Raw genomic sequence first — 16,588 nt, forward strand, 5'->3', positions numbered from 1 at the left:
TGCTCAGAAAGATAAGAAATCAATGTTTATGTACATGCAAATTCCCTTCAGCAGTAGTGACACGTCTGGAAATCATCTGTAGTTTTGCTTGTAAATTGATTGTGCGTTGGTTCAAACATGATACTCTTGTCCTTCTTATATGATTACCTTAAGAACGTGGCAAAGCTTTTTCGTAATGAACATCATTTAATCAATTACGCAGACTTTTTGTATTGCGCTAAACTTCTAACAAAAGAGTTCTGGAATAGAGTTATTTTGCTACGAGATTAAAGTCATCACAAAAGAAGTTTTATGGCCGTCATCATGAACTCGTGGATCGCGACGGTGTCTCTATATGTGCCATGAGAACTGATTTGTTCAACGTGTCATAGTTTTCCTTTTCTCTTTCGACTACCTCAAACCTTGACTTTTTATGAGCGACTCGGCCGTTGCTTCTAGAAAAGCAGAGGACGCTTACCCTACCCGTACACCTGGTCCATGCTCCCAGCTTTTAATGAAGTCCGAGTTGCTCATTTGCTTTTGTAACTTTGTATGTATGATTTTAGTTATTTCATGTTGTTTGTTATGTGGATTTTGTCCCCGAAGGTTTCATCCCAGCATTTATTCAATTTTAAAATTAATGGATTTAACAAGAGGAATGAAAGAAAAACTGGCTCGGAGGTCGTCAGGTATAAAAAGGTTTGCACCTGACAGCCGATCGGACACACTGTTGTCTTTTAAGACTGTAGTGTCCCCAGATGTGAATCTTAGCACGCTCACGTCTAATATGGATAGTCCCCCGACCATTCCAAAAAATACCCATACCACACGTTTAATATGCAGACCATCTATTCCAAGGCAACACTTCTGTCTGTTTCAAAATAATAACACCATGTTCCATCACTTTAAATGATATATCATACTATATCAAAATGTGGTATTGAAAATTGCAAAACATGCAACATTCTTATAACAGATTCTTACTTCTCTAGTTTCACTTACAAACAAAACCTTCCACACAAGAAGTCACGGTGTTGCAAATCAACAAACTTAATATATAGATTAGAATGCAACTTATTTGGTATAGTATATGTCGGTGAAACACAAGAACGATTAAACAAAAGAATGTGTGGTCATTGTTCGGGAATTAATACCACCAAATTTCCGATAGTTTATCAACAAGATCGTTCAATCCTCTCTATGAAATTTCGTATTTTAAACAAAACATTACAATCCTAAGAACAGACCCGTTCTAAGTATAAACTATTGTAGGGAAAGAGAGGAGTAGTGGACACGCAGACTAGGTTCAGAAATCCCTTACGGGTGCAATTAAAACATCAAAAGTAAAGGAAACCTTTCAAGCCATTATAACAATGGCATACATGTGATGAATTTATTTGACAAAAATCCGAGACGGGAAAGGAGTCATGGCCATCACCGCTATACGTCACATAAGTTACATGATGTCTCCATTGATGGTCTCCTACCTTTCATATAAAAACCTCTTGGACTTCATCACATTAAAACCAAACTCTATTCTATACCTCTCACTCTACTACACTCCCTTTACAAAACAAGTCTTGACACTCTTGTTTCTGAACCTACATCATCATTATACAGACTTGTTGCTCCATAAATTGGAATTATAATTTAAAGTTCTTCTGGAAGCCGTGGAGTACTACGCAAGTAAATGGATAAAACGAGAACATGAAGACATTGATTCTCTGTCAGAGTGGTTAAAGATCGTGATGTCTTTAATTTTGAAACGAATGATTAAGAGCAATAACTCTTGGAAGAAGTCGACTTAAGCTATACATATCGGTAAGTACGTGGACATAGATAACCCCATGCACCCCCACTCATCAACTATAACATGATTTTCAGGTACCCTTATACTTTAATTCACAAATCATTTTTTCACAAAAAATAAACTGAATCAAATTTTGAATTTTTCTGGGCACTTTTTATACCTTTGTGCGTTAATACAACACAACATACCGACACACATTATTATAATCGTTAAAAGGAGAAATTTCAGAATTTCAGATTTTCTTTTATATCTCCTTTTCTTTTCAATTTATTTTCAATACCGTAGACCGAACAAGCGTTTTTCATGAAACACAACATTAACATATTATCGTAACTTTTAAATGATAAAAATTGCCACCCCTATCCCGAAAAAAACCTCAACACAGAGACCAAAGTATAAATTTTTAGCCTATAAACGACGCAAAAAAGACATTTTGAGTCGTGTTGTTTTAATTGATGTATTCAATTCATATGATCGTTTCTGCGGCTTATTTATCATTTTCATAAAAAAAGGCTTTTATAGAATTTCGTATATTCTTCAAAAAGCCTTTTGCATCAGTGGAGTAGAAACACATGCTTATACTGAAAAAAAAAACAATCAAAGAATATTATTTGCTAACGGTGGGATCAAAGGTTCATAAAAATCGTAATAAAGTGTGATGAGTAAGGGGGATGTAGGGAACACGATGGACCCTGCAAGGCAATGAACTATTATCGTTAAGATCATTGCATCACTACTTGTTACAGGTTATAAGGTACATTGTAATAGCGTAAAACTGCAAAAAGGTCTTGTTGGCCCATTAAGGGCATTAACACTCAAAAGGAGTCATCCTAATTCATTTTATTCTATCGCTCATAGTTATTTTCGATATAATTTAGAATGTGTAATTTATACTTAAATAATATAAAATGACTTGATGGCCATGTGTTTGTTAAGATATCAGTATGATCGTCATAACACATACATGTACGTGACTAGATTGATTAATTGGATCCGTCTGGAAAGTGGCTATGCATACTATTTTATGACGGAGGACGCCGTGGGTCAATGACGACCACAGACGCCAAGAGATAAAGTTAGCTCACCTAGACCTGACCCTAAAAAGTTAATAATCAACTCTTTTAACACAAAACATCTCTAATAAAAAATGGGCAATCGTAAACAATCTTATCCCTTTGCTATAACGACAAAGACGTACGTCATTTTTGGATCATTGTTCATGGAGAGAACACTGTTAATATAATTCGATATCTGATTACATGAATAAAGAAACATATCTTCTAGGATAATCATAATACTTTCTCATTGGAATGCCGACAATTTGCTGATAAAAATTGTCGTTTAAAAAGTGACAAATATGTTGTCAAGGAAAAACTTCTTGCTTTCTGACTGTCTGGAGTATTGTCATAATGTTCTGTTGTATATATGCAATCGTAACCCAAAACAAACAAAAAAGAGTAAAAGTTGTCATTCCTATAGTTGAAGATTTCTTTTATTTTACATAATTCCTTGATTGTCCGTTTTTAATTCGGGTAGGATAGTAAGGTTTTGAAAAGTTTTAAAATAATAAATTATTACGACACAACAATTTGCAATTCAGATATAATCTTACCCCTTTCTATGTAAAACCATTTGTTCAAATCTATCACATAGTTTATGACAAATGGCGGTCCATGTTTGTTTACTATAATCAATTTTTATACTCTGTCTTAAAAAAGGAAGAATGTATATGTATTGAACTTTCACTTTAAGCCATTACTCTCTGGAAACCCATTCTAATAGTTAAAGATTTGTTGTACAAAATGCAATAATGTCAATCCCATGTTGGACTGCGGGCTGAATAGTAAATTCAAAATTAAAAAAAAAACAAATCTAAACATTCAAGGTACATATTTCCTATCTAATGCGCAACTTATGCAGACTTTACAAATCTAGGTAGTGCTCAACGTAAGAATCATGCACTATAAGCAAAATGCAGTATATAGCACAGAAATCATAAATGTAATTAGATATTGTTTGGTACTTTTCAAATGCATTGAGTTAGTTCATATAAATGACCGAGCTTTAGTATAATTTGATGCTGCCAATGAGAAGTTACTCAATGAAACACGCGTACAACATATACAACATATATTTGCAGTATCGGTGATTAGTATTTTTGTATTGAAATTAAAAAAAGCAGATTTTATATAAAATTCAGTATTTTCTTGAGACTAAACTTTAATATATCTACAAAAAATAATAATAATGATAATTAGATTTCAAGCCCACTGCTATTTTTCCGCAAATATTTATACTTAATAATTCATTAAAAGAGTTATTTAAAAGAATCAACTACCGGAATACAACAGTACAATGTTCATCTACATGTACTTTTTGAATAAATTTTATCTATTGATTGATACCAAATTTAAGACGTTTTTGTAGAGCAGTAAAAGGTGTAGTCAAATTTTTGCGACTTTTTTACGGCCAAATCGAGAATCACATTTTTTGGCAATTTTCTATAATTTCTGAATATGAATATCGCAAGAGCAATTGGTAACTTAAACATTAATATTGAAGGGGTTTTGATGTCAAATATAGGTGTCAATTTAAGCAATATCTCGATGTTGAACGAAGACTTCTCATGAAATTTAATATTTAATTAATCTTATCGATCAGTTTCGTAGATCACTTCTTGATATAGAAATTCTTTGGTATTCTAATTTTATCGCAGCAATAATGATGATATAAATTGGTCAACTATTATCGTCTTTACCGGAAATCACATATCGGCTGCTGTGTTATTGATTTTTATTGTAATTTTGGTTATTTTAGGTTGTATATAATGTCGTTAACAAACGCTGAACGAAAAACAACTAAATTGACCTACTTCTCGTGTTGTTCCTGATTCATCTTTTGGTGTTGTTTTAAAAGTTATTTTGACCCCGGTGGTCGGTTCTTCAACTAAAGCTTTACATTTTCTTCCTGTTATAATTTGGTCAACTTGGTAATCAATTGACATTTTCATTGTAACTGTATAATAGTCTCCAGCCATGATCTGAACAGCAGTGGGTAGCTCTATGTCAAGAATTTGGTTCCGAGTGATTGTCGTATAACTTTAATGCCGCTAAAGAACTAGCATAAGAAGTCCATTATTGATACTAAGAGTGGAATATCGCGACCGTTTTTAACCAGATTTCTGTGTCCGATTGGAATTCAAGTGCCTGTACGACATTTGACCGGTATGTTTTTTTTTGTATTGCCTGTTCGTTTCGTTTCACTGTGTAGACTGTTCGAATTCTAACTGGACACCTTGGATTTATTTTTAAAAAGTTGTCACATATTTCTGCAAACCGTGATTGGTAGATGTTTAATGTCTCTTCAGGTGTCAAAATACCTGTCTTAGCAATTTCATTTGAAAAATATTTCATTTCTAGAACAGGAAATCTGATTAATTGCAGAAGGTTCCCAGCAACTTTTCTAAAATTGTTACGGTTCGGTTCACGGCTCCTCTCAGTACACCGAGCTGTTATCCATCGAAATAAAAACTTGCAAACATCGTCCTCTTTACAATTAATACAATCGGATTTCAATATCATCTCTATACTTTCGTGAGAGATATTGGTACTTAGCTTAGAGGTGAAATACGCATTTGCATTATTTTCGATATAAACTAAGCTCTCTCTTTGTAAATTTGGTAGCTTGTACTTGATTGCAGTGTCTAAAGCTATTGCTGCATGCTTTGATTTTGGCGATTTTCTGTAAAAACGTTTCACATTCTTTCTTAACTTTCCACATCATGTACTTGTTCGATGCATGCCACATATCTTGTACATTCTGTTTTGCTATTGGTAGCTCATCAGTATGCACAAATCTAAAACATAAAATAAAAATAAGAAAAGTGGTGACCCCTTAATATGAATCAATGAACTTTAATTTACTTTTTTTAAAATAAAAAAAAAGTTAGGAAAGAGGCAATAGGAAAGTTTGATACGCCAATAAGTTAGTACCATGTCGATAAAGGCCATGTCAACGCAGAGGACGATTAACCTACCGGTGCACCTAATCCATGATCCCAGTTTTTACTGGAGTCCGAGTTGCTCATTTACTTTTGTTACTTTGTATGTATGATTTTAGTCACTTCATGTTCTTTGTTGTGAATGTCTGTTTTCCATGTCTTGCCTTTGTCCCTGCATTACATTCTTTTGATTACCGCTTTAACCTTGGTTCCCTTGATTATTCTTTCAATACTTCGACTATATTACAAAATGAATTCAAGCATTAAACCTTGTCATAGTTGTAGTATCAAGCGATGATTGATCGTGAAAAGATCATTAACATCGTGGCCGGAAGTAAAAATGTTTCTTTTTGTCAACAAAACTTTTACTAACAAATTAATGATGTCTGTCAAAGCAAAGTGATTATTTTTTTTTCCAAATAATGTGTAGTAATGCGGCTCATATTTGATAATTTAGATTTCAGAATTTTATTGCAGGCGCGTTTTGCCCTACATATTGTATGTACTTACATTAAATATTTTTATTAAATGTTATTGGCCAATACAAAATAATGAACCATTGTTAGCCTTTAAGGTTGTGAAGAATAGGAATGCATTTTCTAAACATTTGTTCATTACATGTAACCCAAAAGACGCATTACTAGACATTATTTTGAAATTTTAATACTTTCAACAAAAGTTGTAAGGCTATAGATTAAAGATATTAGCAAAACAAATCCGTAAATCAATTCCCCAAGCGTGATCCGGAGATATAGAACATAATATTAAATAATTGTTATTCTCTTGAACATTTATAGTTTTACATTGCATATTGGAATAATAAGTAACCTCCACATTACTATAAAACATATGATGTTTATATGAAGAATAAATATGGTAAATATGCTAAGGACAACAACCCCACCGGGATAAAAAGTGTCAGCTCAAGGCCACACATGCGTCTTCAAGCAAAGACAATACTGAATAGACTCGACAGACTGCAGCTGGCCCTGATGTACATTTGGCAGGTGCAAAGTGCATTCTCTGGGTAAGATGTAAAAAGCATCAATTTCAGTCCGGACAAGAATTTAAAAAAACATTTTTTATAATTTGTTTTATAAATCCATTCTGAAAATGTCATTTCCAAACTGAAGTTTTGTTCTGTTTGAATTGTTTAAACATGTGCTTTCAGATAGTTTACAAACAATTCTTATGAACAATGTGATATCTTGCCTCAGCAAACTTCTGAAAGTGTCTTCGTCAACATCTGGTATAACTCTGTTTCCTTTCTCAGGCAAAGATCATTCAAACATTGTATGAAACATTTCATTACGGTTAGACAGCATGTACTTGTGAGCTTTCATTTTTGTCTTGGTCTCACCAACAACTAGGGTGACGAAACACATGATATCATTCTCAAGCATGTACAACAAACATTCTGGCAATGTCTTTTCTTCTCTTCAATCAGAGTTTTCCAATACTTTAGCCATTGTCTTAGTACTTCAAAGGACTTTTCTGTAATGAACAAATGATAATAATGAATGTTCAAGTAGACAAAAAATCTTAGTAAATATTTAGTCATTAATACAAACATAATAATGATTATAAATCAACTCAAAATAATATCGCGATATTCTGTCTGGTAACTCGACTTTCTCGAGGTAATTTAAGCAAAAAACACCCAGCAAATCGTCTAATGTAGTCGTACAGATGTTGCTGAAAATCAACACTGATTTTTCAAAACATTATAAAATGCGTATAAAAATAATTCCCATTTTTTTTTAATCCTGAAACCAGATGAACCTAAGAATTATACATGTACAAAAAGTGTCATGTCCACTTTTTATATGCTTTCTTTATAATGTAATTATTAAAATTAGGCTTCTGGAACATGTTATATTGCAACAAGATACATTAATTATTACAATAGTTATATCATAGTCGTCATTATGAACTCATGGGTCGTTATTTATATCTTAAACGGTCTGCACTACAAAAAATAAATTTGTCTTCGTTCTGCCCCCTTTCGGACATCTAAATGTAACATATAAAGAATCAGACATCCAAATGTAACATATAAAGAACACCGCAGCAGAGTTTTTATCTAGTCTATTCTGCCACTTTTACATGGAGTACGGGTTGCTCATTTTTACGTGTTAATTTGGTTATCTATGTCTAATTTACATGTCCAATTATTCTTGGGTCAATTTTGTTTATTACCATCAAATGTTGATTACCTTGCTTTTTTCTAACCATCGTGTTAGACCACTGATATAAATAAAGGTAGTTGAGAAATTCGAGCACAAATGAATACTTATATAGTGATCTGTAGAAGGTAAAATGATTCGACAGTCTCATTAAGTTTCAAAAGTTAAAAAAAAAGAATGTTATTCACTAGTAAAATTTCTTTCTATTTTCCATGTGTAATTCTACAGATAGAGTTACCAAGCTCATTTATAGCGACACATCGAAGAAAAGAAACTATTAAAAAATATATTTTAAACGAACTGAAACCTCGAACAAAAATTCCCCACCATGTTTTGTTTATCTTTAACAATGTAGTTTATCGTCTGTTCTAACTCAAACAACCTTGTATATAGGAGGCTTGCTGTACAAACACTGCACTTAATGTTGAAATCTTTTTTCAAGTGGGCTTTATCTATGAAACTAAATATTTAACTAAAGTGACAATTTACAATAACAATTTTATAAAATGTCAAGATGACAAATGATTAAAACACGCCCTCCAATTTAGTGCAGTGAAGTAAGAATGCATGTCTATAAGCATATCCCACCAAAAAGTTGATTTTTAAAATCTAAAGATTTTTTACATCTTGTTTAAGTATCAGACTTTGTGAGAATCTGACAGTGGGTGAAACATGGTATGAAAAAAAAACATCATTATGACAGTGTAATATGACTATTGTACAATAAGAGTCACAGAAAAGAAGAAAATATTTCTCAAATCTCTCCGATTCTTACAAAGACTGACGCTTAATCAAGAGTCAGGAATTACAGTCTTCTTGAGTATGATATTTTTAAAAGAAGTCAACTGTCATTTTAAAGACTTGAAATGTTTACATGTCGCAAGGAGTATATCAATTCGAGCATATAAGTTTTCGTTGGTAGCAAGAAAAATATATTTTGTAGATTGCTTAATTGTGTGTTTTTTTATTGATCATCATTGTTTTTAGAGGCAATTTAAAATTTCGTTGGGAAAAAATTAAAATCCTTGTTTGTCCGAACAACCGGAAGCCACGAAATTCGATACTAAATGAGCAATACACTTTTCATAGTACAATATATTTATCACCTTACCGTTCTTGCTGTACAGCCACTGCCTATCACAAATGTTAATTACAAATGCTTATCACAAATGTTTATCACAAATGGATTTCGAACTGTGTTTCTGTAATCTTTAAAATTTGATCTTAAAATAGAAAAATGTAAATATATTGTTCTTCCCCTTTCAACCTTTTACTTCCTGAAAAATATAGTGTAGTATTATATATTCATACTGAGTTAAACAATAACATTTCTTGTTGGAGTAAGACCGAAACAGTTTGTCTATTAGACGCTGATAAAATTCGATCCCTAATGTATGATGTCATGTGATGATAACCTCCAAACAAAAGTGGTGAACTCTTACTAGATTTATGTAGAGAGGTAGGTATAAGAATACTGAATGGAAGAAATCAATTTATTTACTTGGTAATTACACTTGTATAACATATAAGGGATGTAGTGTTGTTGATTATTCAATAGCTTCTCATGACCTCTTCAATAATATTGAAACTTTCAATGTTCATGATTTTACAAGTATTTCAGATCATTGCGCAACTAGCTGCTCACTGTTCACATGCTTTAATAACTTTAAAATTTCACAAATAACTAACCTTGAACCCCTTCCGGTCAAGTTCATATGGAATGAAGAAACACTGATTGAATACTCAAATAATATTCAAAGCTCTCATGTAAAACAAAAGTTAAATGAGTTCATGACAACTACACACACAGACTGTGAAACAGCCGTTGAAAACATAAATACAATTTTACATGATACATTTTTGCTTTTTTTTTTTTTTTTTGCAATCAACGAAAACAGATATGCACGAATTGATATACTCTTGCGAGATGTAATCATTTCAAGTCTTTGAAATGACAGCTGACTTCTTTACAAAATTATACAATTATAATGAAGATGTCCATTGATTACCAAGTTGACCAAATGATAACAGGAAGAGAATGTAAAGCATTAGTTGAAGAACCGACCACTGGGGTCAAAATAACTTTTAAAACCACAACAAAAGATGAATCAGGAACAACAAGAGAAGAAGGTCAATTTAGTTGTTATTCGTTAAGCATGCAGGTTAACGACAATATATACTACTTAAAATGACCAGCATTACAATAAAAAATCAATAACACGCCAGCCGATATGTGATTTTCGGGAACGACAATAGTGGTTTACCAATTTATATCATCAATATTGCTGCGGCCAAATTAGGACACCAAAGAATTTCTATATCAAGAATTAATCTGCGAAACTGATCGATAAGATTAATTAAATATTCAGTTTCAAGAGTAGTGTGCTTTCTACATCGAGCAATTCCTTAAATTGACACATATATTAATATCAAAATTCTTACAATATTAATGTTTCAGTTACCAATTGCTTTTGCGATATTTATATTCAGAATTTATACAAAATCGCCAAAAAAAAATGTGATTTTCGATTTGGCCGTAAAACAAGTCGCATAAATTCGACTACACGTATTACTTCTCTACAAAAACGTCTTAAATTTGGTATCATCCCATAGATAAAACTTATTTGAAAAGTACATGTAGGTTAACGTTGTACTGTTGTATTCCGGTATTTGATTCTTTTACATACCTCTTTTAATGAATTATGCAAAAGTATAAAATATTTGCGGAAAAATAGCAGTTGGCTTCAAATCTAATTATTATTATCATTATTTTATTTATTATTATTTTTTTTTTATTTTATTTTATTTTTTTTTTGTAGATATGTTGAAGTTCAGTCACAAGTGAATACTGGATTTTACATAAAATCTGCTTTTTTAATTTCAATACAAAAATACTAATCACCGATATTGCAAATTTCGATATATTGTACGCGTGTTAACCTAATTAAACTAAAGATCGGTCATTTAAATGAACTAACTCAATGCATTTGAAAAGTACCAAACAATATCTAATTACATTTATGATTTCTGTGCTATATACTGCATTTTGTTTATAATGCATGATTCTTACGTTGAACATTACCTAAATTTGTAAATGCTGCATGAGTTGCGCATTAGATAAGAAATATGTACGTTGAATGCTTAGATTAAAGACCGACTATAGTCCAATTCACCTCAGATTGTTTGCGGTTTTATGTGTTTATTTTTGTAATTACTCGACGGTTCCTTTCAAAAACTTGCCATTTTATTCATGTCGTTCTGTACTACGATTCCCTTACAATTATTTTTCGTTCGTACCTCCGAGATTGAAAAAATTCAAAATTTATTTTTCCTACGAGAATTTTGCATTGAATGTATTGTTTATCCGCCATCTTGTTTCTATGGATATTTTGAAATGTTCCCTATTATCTCACAATTGAAGAGGTGAAATAACATGATTTCCCGCCATATTTCTGGTTCCCTGCTAATTTATTACTTCATGTGGTAAGACTCTTATTAAGTACCAGTTGTAACATTTTCATTCGGAACTTATGGTTTTGTCTTTTACTAAAGGTAAAGAGCAGAAATATGGCGGGAAATCATGGTATTTCAACTCTTCAATTGTGAGATAATAGGGAACTTTTCAAAATATCCATAGGCGGATAAACAATTCATTCAATGCAAAATTCTCGTAGGAAAAATAAATTTTCAATTTTTTCAATCTCGGAGGTGAGGTACGAACGCAAAATAATTGTAAGGGAATCGTAGTACAGAACGACATGAATAAAATGGCAAGTTTTTGAAAGGAACCGACGAGTAATTACAAAAATAAACGCAAAAAACCGCAAACAATCTGAGGTGACTTGGACTATATGCGTTTTTTTCTTTAATTTTAAATTTACTATTCAGCCCGCAGTCCAACATGGGATTGAGATTATTGAATTTTGTACAACAAATCTTTAACTATTAGAAAGGGTTTCCAGAAAGTATTGGCTTAAAGTGAAAGTTCAATATATTTACCTTTTTCCTATTTTTAGACAGACTATAAAAATCGATTGCAGTAAACAAACATCAACCGCCATTTGTCATAAACTATGTAATAAGTTTGAACAAGTGGTTTTACATAGAAAGGGGTAAGATCATATCTGAATTGTCAATTATTGTGTCGTAATGATTTGTTATTTTATAACTTTTGTAACCTTGTTATCCTATTCGAATTAAAAACGGACAATCAAAGAATTATGTAAAATAACAGAAATCATCAACTACAGGAATGACAATTCTTACTCTTTTCTTTGTTTATTTTGGGTTTACAATTGCATATATTTTACCACAACAGAACATTATGACAAAAGCAACATGTAATCAGAAAGCAAGATGTTTTTCCTTGACAACATATTTGTCACTATTTGATCGACACTTTTTATCAGCAAATTGTCGGCATTCCAATGAACACGTATTGGGTGACTCTCCTAGAAGATATGTTTCTTTATTCGTGTAATCAGATATCAAATTGTATTAACAGTGTTCTCACCATGACCAATAGTCCGAAATAACGTGCGTCTTTGCCGTTTTAGCAAAGGGTAAGTTTGTATACGACTGCCCATTTTTTATTAGAGATGTTTTGTGTTAAAACAGTTGATTGTTAAATTTTTAGCGTCAGGTCTAGGTGAGCAAACTTTATCACTTGACGCATGTAGTCGTCATAGACCCATGGCGTCCTTCGTCATAAAATATTATGCAAAGCAACTTTCCAGACGGACTTGTGATCGTGATCCAATTTATCAACCTAATCATGTATGTGTTATGACGATCATCCTGATCTCTTAACAAACACGGCCATCAAGTAATTTTATATTATATATCTAAAATAACCATGGGCGACTGAATAAAATGAATTTGGAAGACTAGTAACTATGGTGGATGAGCCAAAAATAGCTTTTTGCAGTTTTTAGCTTTTACCCTGTAACCCCCTTATTCATCATACTTCATGATGATTTTTATTAACCTTTAAACCTACCATTACCAAATAATATTCTTGAATTGTTTGCACCTCACTGACACAGAAAGCTTTTTGAAGAAAATATAAAAGTCCATAAATTTCCCTTTCTGAGAAAATGAAAAATAAGCGCCTAAAATGATGAAAAATATCGATAATTAAAACAACACTACCCAAAATGTTTTTTTTTTTTATTTTGTAATGCAGTTATATCCTCTTCTAAAAATAGAATTTGTTCAAGATGCGCCACATTACAATGATGAATTCATATAGAATATTTTTAGATTCTCTGAAATGAGACATAAGAAATTTTAAAACTTTCACTAAATAGCAGCGCAACTCTTGAATAAAATTTGTCTCTGCTTTTTAAACAAACGGGAGCACAATTGAATGTTTAATCGCAAGAATAACATAAATTTCTATACAAACTTTTTTTTAAAATTTTTACTTATAAAAAACCAGTCGCTCTAAAATGTAATAATTATAAAATTGAAAAGTAATCAAGTGAACCAAGGTTCTACGGTAACCAAAAGAAAGTAATCCAGGGCCAAAGACGAGACATGGAAAACAGACATACACGGCACAGAACATAAAGTAAGTAATGTTATACATACAAAGCATGAATAAGCAACTCAGACTCCACTAAAAACTGGGAGCATGGACCAGGTGCACCGACAGGGTAAGCGTCTTCTGCTTTTCTAGAAACACCCGCTGAGTTGTTCATAAAAAGTCAAGTCCAGGGTAGACGAAAGAGGAAAACTATGACACGATAAACGAATCAGTTTTCATGGTGCAGATGGATACATCGTAACGATCCACGAGTTCATGATGGCGATCATAAAACGTCTGTTGTGATGACTTCAATCGTGTAGCAACATAATCCTATTCCAAAAGCCTAACTGTGAGAGTCCTAGTGCGATACAAATAGTCTGGGTAGTTACGGCAAGCTCTGGCATAACGTATGAGTTGTGATACGATACACAGCTGCTGAAGGAATGTTGCCACAGATGAAAGGAAAGATGCAAAGTATGGTCAATAGTCTTCCTTTACCATTGATCTCTAAGTGTAGGTCAAGATATGAGGCTGACTTAATAGTGTCTGTAGTATCCTTTATCTGAAGTTCTTTGAAATTACGTTTATAGTCTGATCGTTACAATAACAAAATCAAATAAATTAATTTGAGGTATTTACTGTAATTTGATTGGTTCAAGTAGTTTTTCTATTTCTCAATGGATGAAAAAATAGAGACACACCCCTTTTCCGAACTACTTTTTTTTACTAAATATTTTGAAAAAAAATTAAAACTAAAATTTAAAACAAAACTAAAATTTATGGGTACTTTGTTTGCGTATGATTTATCCATGCAAAAAAATTTTTGAATATATATTAATACGATAAAAAGTTGAAAGCGAGGCAGTCGTTTGCTATATATCATTTCAAACATGGCCAGACTTCGGTCAGATAGATCAAGGAGCGTTCGGCTACTTAGATGAATTGTTCCAGGACGACCCGCAGTTAGAAATAGTGCATTTGCAGACAATGACGACAACCGATCACGGTGAAGGTCAGATTTTACAAGTACAGACAGCACCAGCACAGTTGCTACCCCGACAGCAAAACAGATTCAAGACTGTTTCTGACGAAGACCTTCAACATTTGAAAGACCGGAGGCAGCCGGAATCTACGAAACTCAACACAAAATGGAAGATGAATATTTTCAAGGTACATTTTGTAACTTTACACTTCACGAGTCGTCTTTTAACTTAAAAATGTCATTTTTGAAAGGAACAAATATTTGTGATGTACATGAAATGGAACAGACAAGGGATCGAACCTGGGACTTCTCATGAAAAATGAGTGCTTTACTCCTGAGCTATATGATCGTTTTGTTTCAAAGTACACCAAACAAAAATATTTTAACAGTTGAAGGGAATTTGGCGTATTTTCTTTATTTTAATAGACGTTTATATTTTTTAATAGAATGGTGCAGAGAAGCCCTTGGTAAAGAGCTTGATTTGAGCAATATTTCAACAGAGGAACTGTATACCCACCTCAGGAGATATTACACGGGTGCTACGCCAAAATTCGTAGAAAAACGTGAGAGGGAAATGTCTACAGCTTAGGCCCAAGAGTATCAAAATCATAAGAGCCGGAATTAACCGACATCTCAAGAACATTAACAGAGGTACGGACATCGTAGGTGACAAAACATTCAGAAAAGCAAATGAAACATTGGATGGAAAATTGAAACAAAATTTTCATCAAAGATTGTCGCGACCGACAAAATATAAAGATGTAATTTCAACATCAGATCTAGACAAAATAAACACTTACCTTTTCTCAGAGCAAACTCCAGGACATCTCCGATTTCGCGTTTGGTACAGCATCGCCTTCCATCTCGTGTCCCAAGGGTTGGAATTCTATCAACAGTTGAAATTAGATTCATTCCTGTTCAAAAAGGATGAATAGGAGATAATTCGTCGTTCTGTCACAAGAAACCCAACATAAAATTGGCAAGGAGGACTTGAAGGTGGCGAGGCTACATCCGACATAAGAATGTATATTAATTCCGACTGTGACAAATGCCCACTGAGAGATTTGAAGTTGCTCATTAATAAGACAGAGTCGACGGCAACTGTCCTTTTCAACCATTGCTCGAAGGATGCATTGATATCTCTTGATCAGGAACATATATAGTATACTATCAAATCCGTGAAACAGTATCAATTTTAATAAGCGGCATCGCCAAAAATGCAAAATGCTCTACATCTTACACTGCCAACTGCCTCCGAACTACTGCGATACAGGGAATGAACGAAGCAGGGTTCGAACTTCGACATATCATGTACATGAGTGGCCATAAAACGAGAGCTCTGTCCGTAATTATAACCGTAGTTGCTCGTCGAATCAGGAGGAAGAACTGAGTGACACTCTTTTGACGATTTTATCCGGCGCTAAAACTGAGTTACAGGTGTCAAATTTGCCTGTTGCATCATCGTAGACAGTAGCCATCCCAGTCCAAGGGGGCATGTGTCTCGAATGTGCCACTGTCCGTTTCTTCAAACATCATGTCATCAGGATTTAAATATCAAACTCCGCATTTAACACATGTGGTTTTCAAATTAACCCAGACCAGTAAATCAATGGACATCCACTGAATTATCGATCGAGCACCTGTTCATTTTTGACACTTGCCAGCGCGTGACATTTACATTTCATTCATTCAACTATAATTGCGCAATAAACAATGTGCACACCGAAAATTAATGTTATTTTTCAAAAGAAAATTATTTTTTCATTGTCAATCCTTAAATGGTCAAATACTTTTTATACACCGTAGATTTTTATACTCTGAAATAGGGTAAGTGGTCAGCCTGTCATTCAATTTCACTTCAAATTTCAACTCTTCACTCTTGGACTAATATCATAATAATCTTTCATGATTTCCATGAAGTTTACTTCTACATCTGATCGAGAACCAAGGCCAAAGCCCTTAGCTTCAGATTAAAAATACAAAATATTGAAACCACGTCTTGAACCGGAACAACACACATGTACTACTTATATAAGTAATATTGCACATCACAGAACTAATCAATTCTGGACTTGCTGCGACGATTAACGATGCTATTAGT

At 33.0% G+C, this 16,588-nt stretch overlaps 1 protein-coding gene and 2 long non-coding RNA genes across 11 annotated transcripts in view; 2 read left to right on the forward strand and 1 right to left on the reverse strand.

Moving 5' to 3' along the window:
* Nucleotides 1–16,588, forward strand: part of LOC148605745 (BTB/POZ domain-containing protein 6-B-like) — a 39,669-nt gene that overhangs the window by 6,270 nt on the left and 16,811 nt on the right. For 2 of the 9 annotated variants that reach the window (XR_015916104.1, XM_088550107.1), the window contains exons 1-3: nucleotides 9,293–9,434; nucleotides 9,874–10,105; nucleotides 11,992–12,087. The exons of 1 other annotated variant lie outside the window; for it this stretch is intronic. Coding sequence is in view for 3 of the 8 variants with exons in the window: in XM_088550113.1 (XP_088406239.1) it covers nucleotides 11,633–11,688 (56 nt within the window). In the remaining 5 variants the exon portion in view is untranslated. Of the gene's footprint in view, nucleotides 1–9,262; nucleotides 9,435–9,873; nucleotides 10,106–11,611; nucleotides 11,689–11,991; nucleotides 12,088–12,479; nucleotides 12,538–16,588 lie in introns of those variants that run through there. 6 more of the 9 variants (XM_088550109.1, XM_088550113.1, XM_088550105.1 and 3 more) reach the window with 5 other exon arrangements.
* Nucleotides 4,417–9,237, reverse strand: LOC148605747 (uncharacterized). Its single transcript, XR_015916106.1, has 3 exons — nucleotides 9,087–9,237; nucleotides 7,002–7,283; nucleotides 4,417–5,645 (listed from the first exon to the last, which is right to left on the reverse strand). It is a non-coding gene; the product is annotated as an uncharacterized LOC148605747 (long non-coding RNA).
* LOC148605748 (uncharacterized) lies at nucleotides 12,545–15,964 on the forward strand. The gene is made up of 2 exons (XR_015916105.1): nucleotides 12,545–14,675; nucleotides 14,934–15,964. It is a non-coding gene; the product is annotated as an uncharacterized LOC148605748 (long non-coding RNA).

This window comes from Perna viridis, chromosome 10 (assembly GCF_037379345.1).
Source record: "Perna viridis isolate PV_CMFRI_1.1 ecotype Kerala chromosome 10, ASM3737934v1, whole genome shotgun sequence".
Lineage (NCBI taxonomy): Eukaryota > Metazoa > Mollusca > Bivalvia > Mytilida > Mytilidae > Perna > Perna viridis.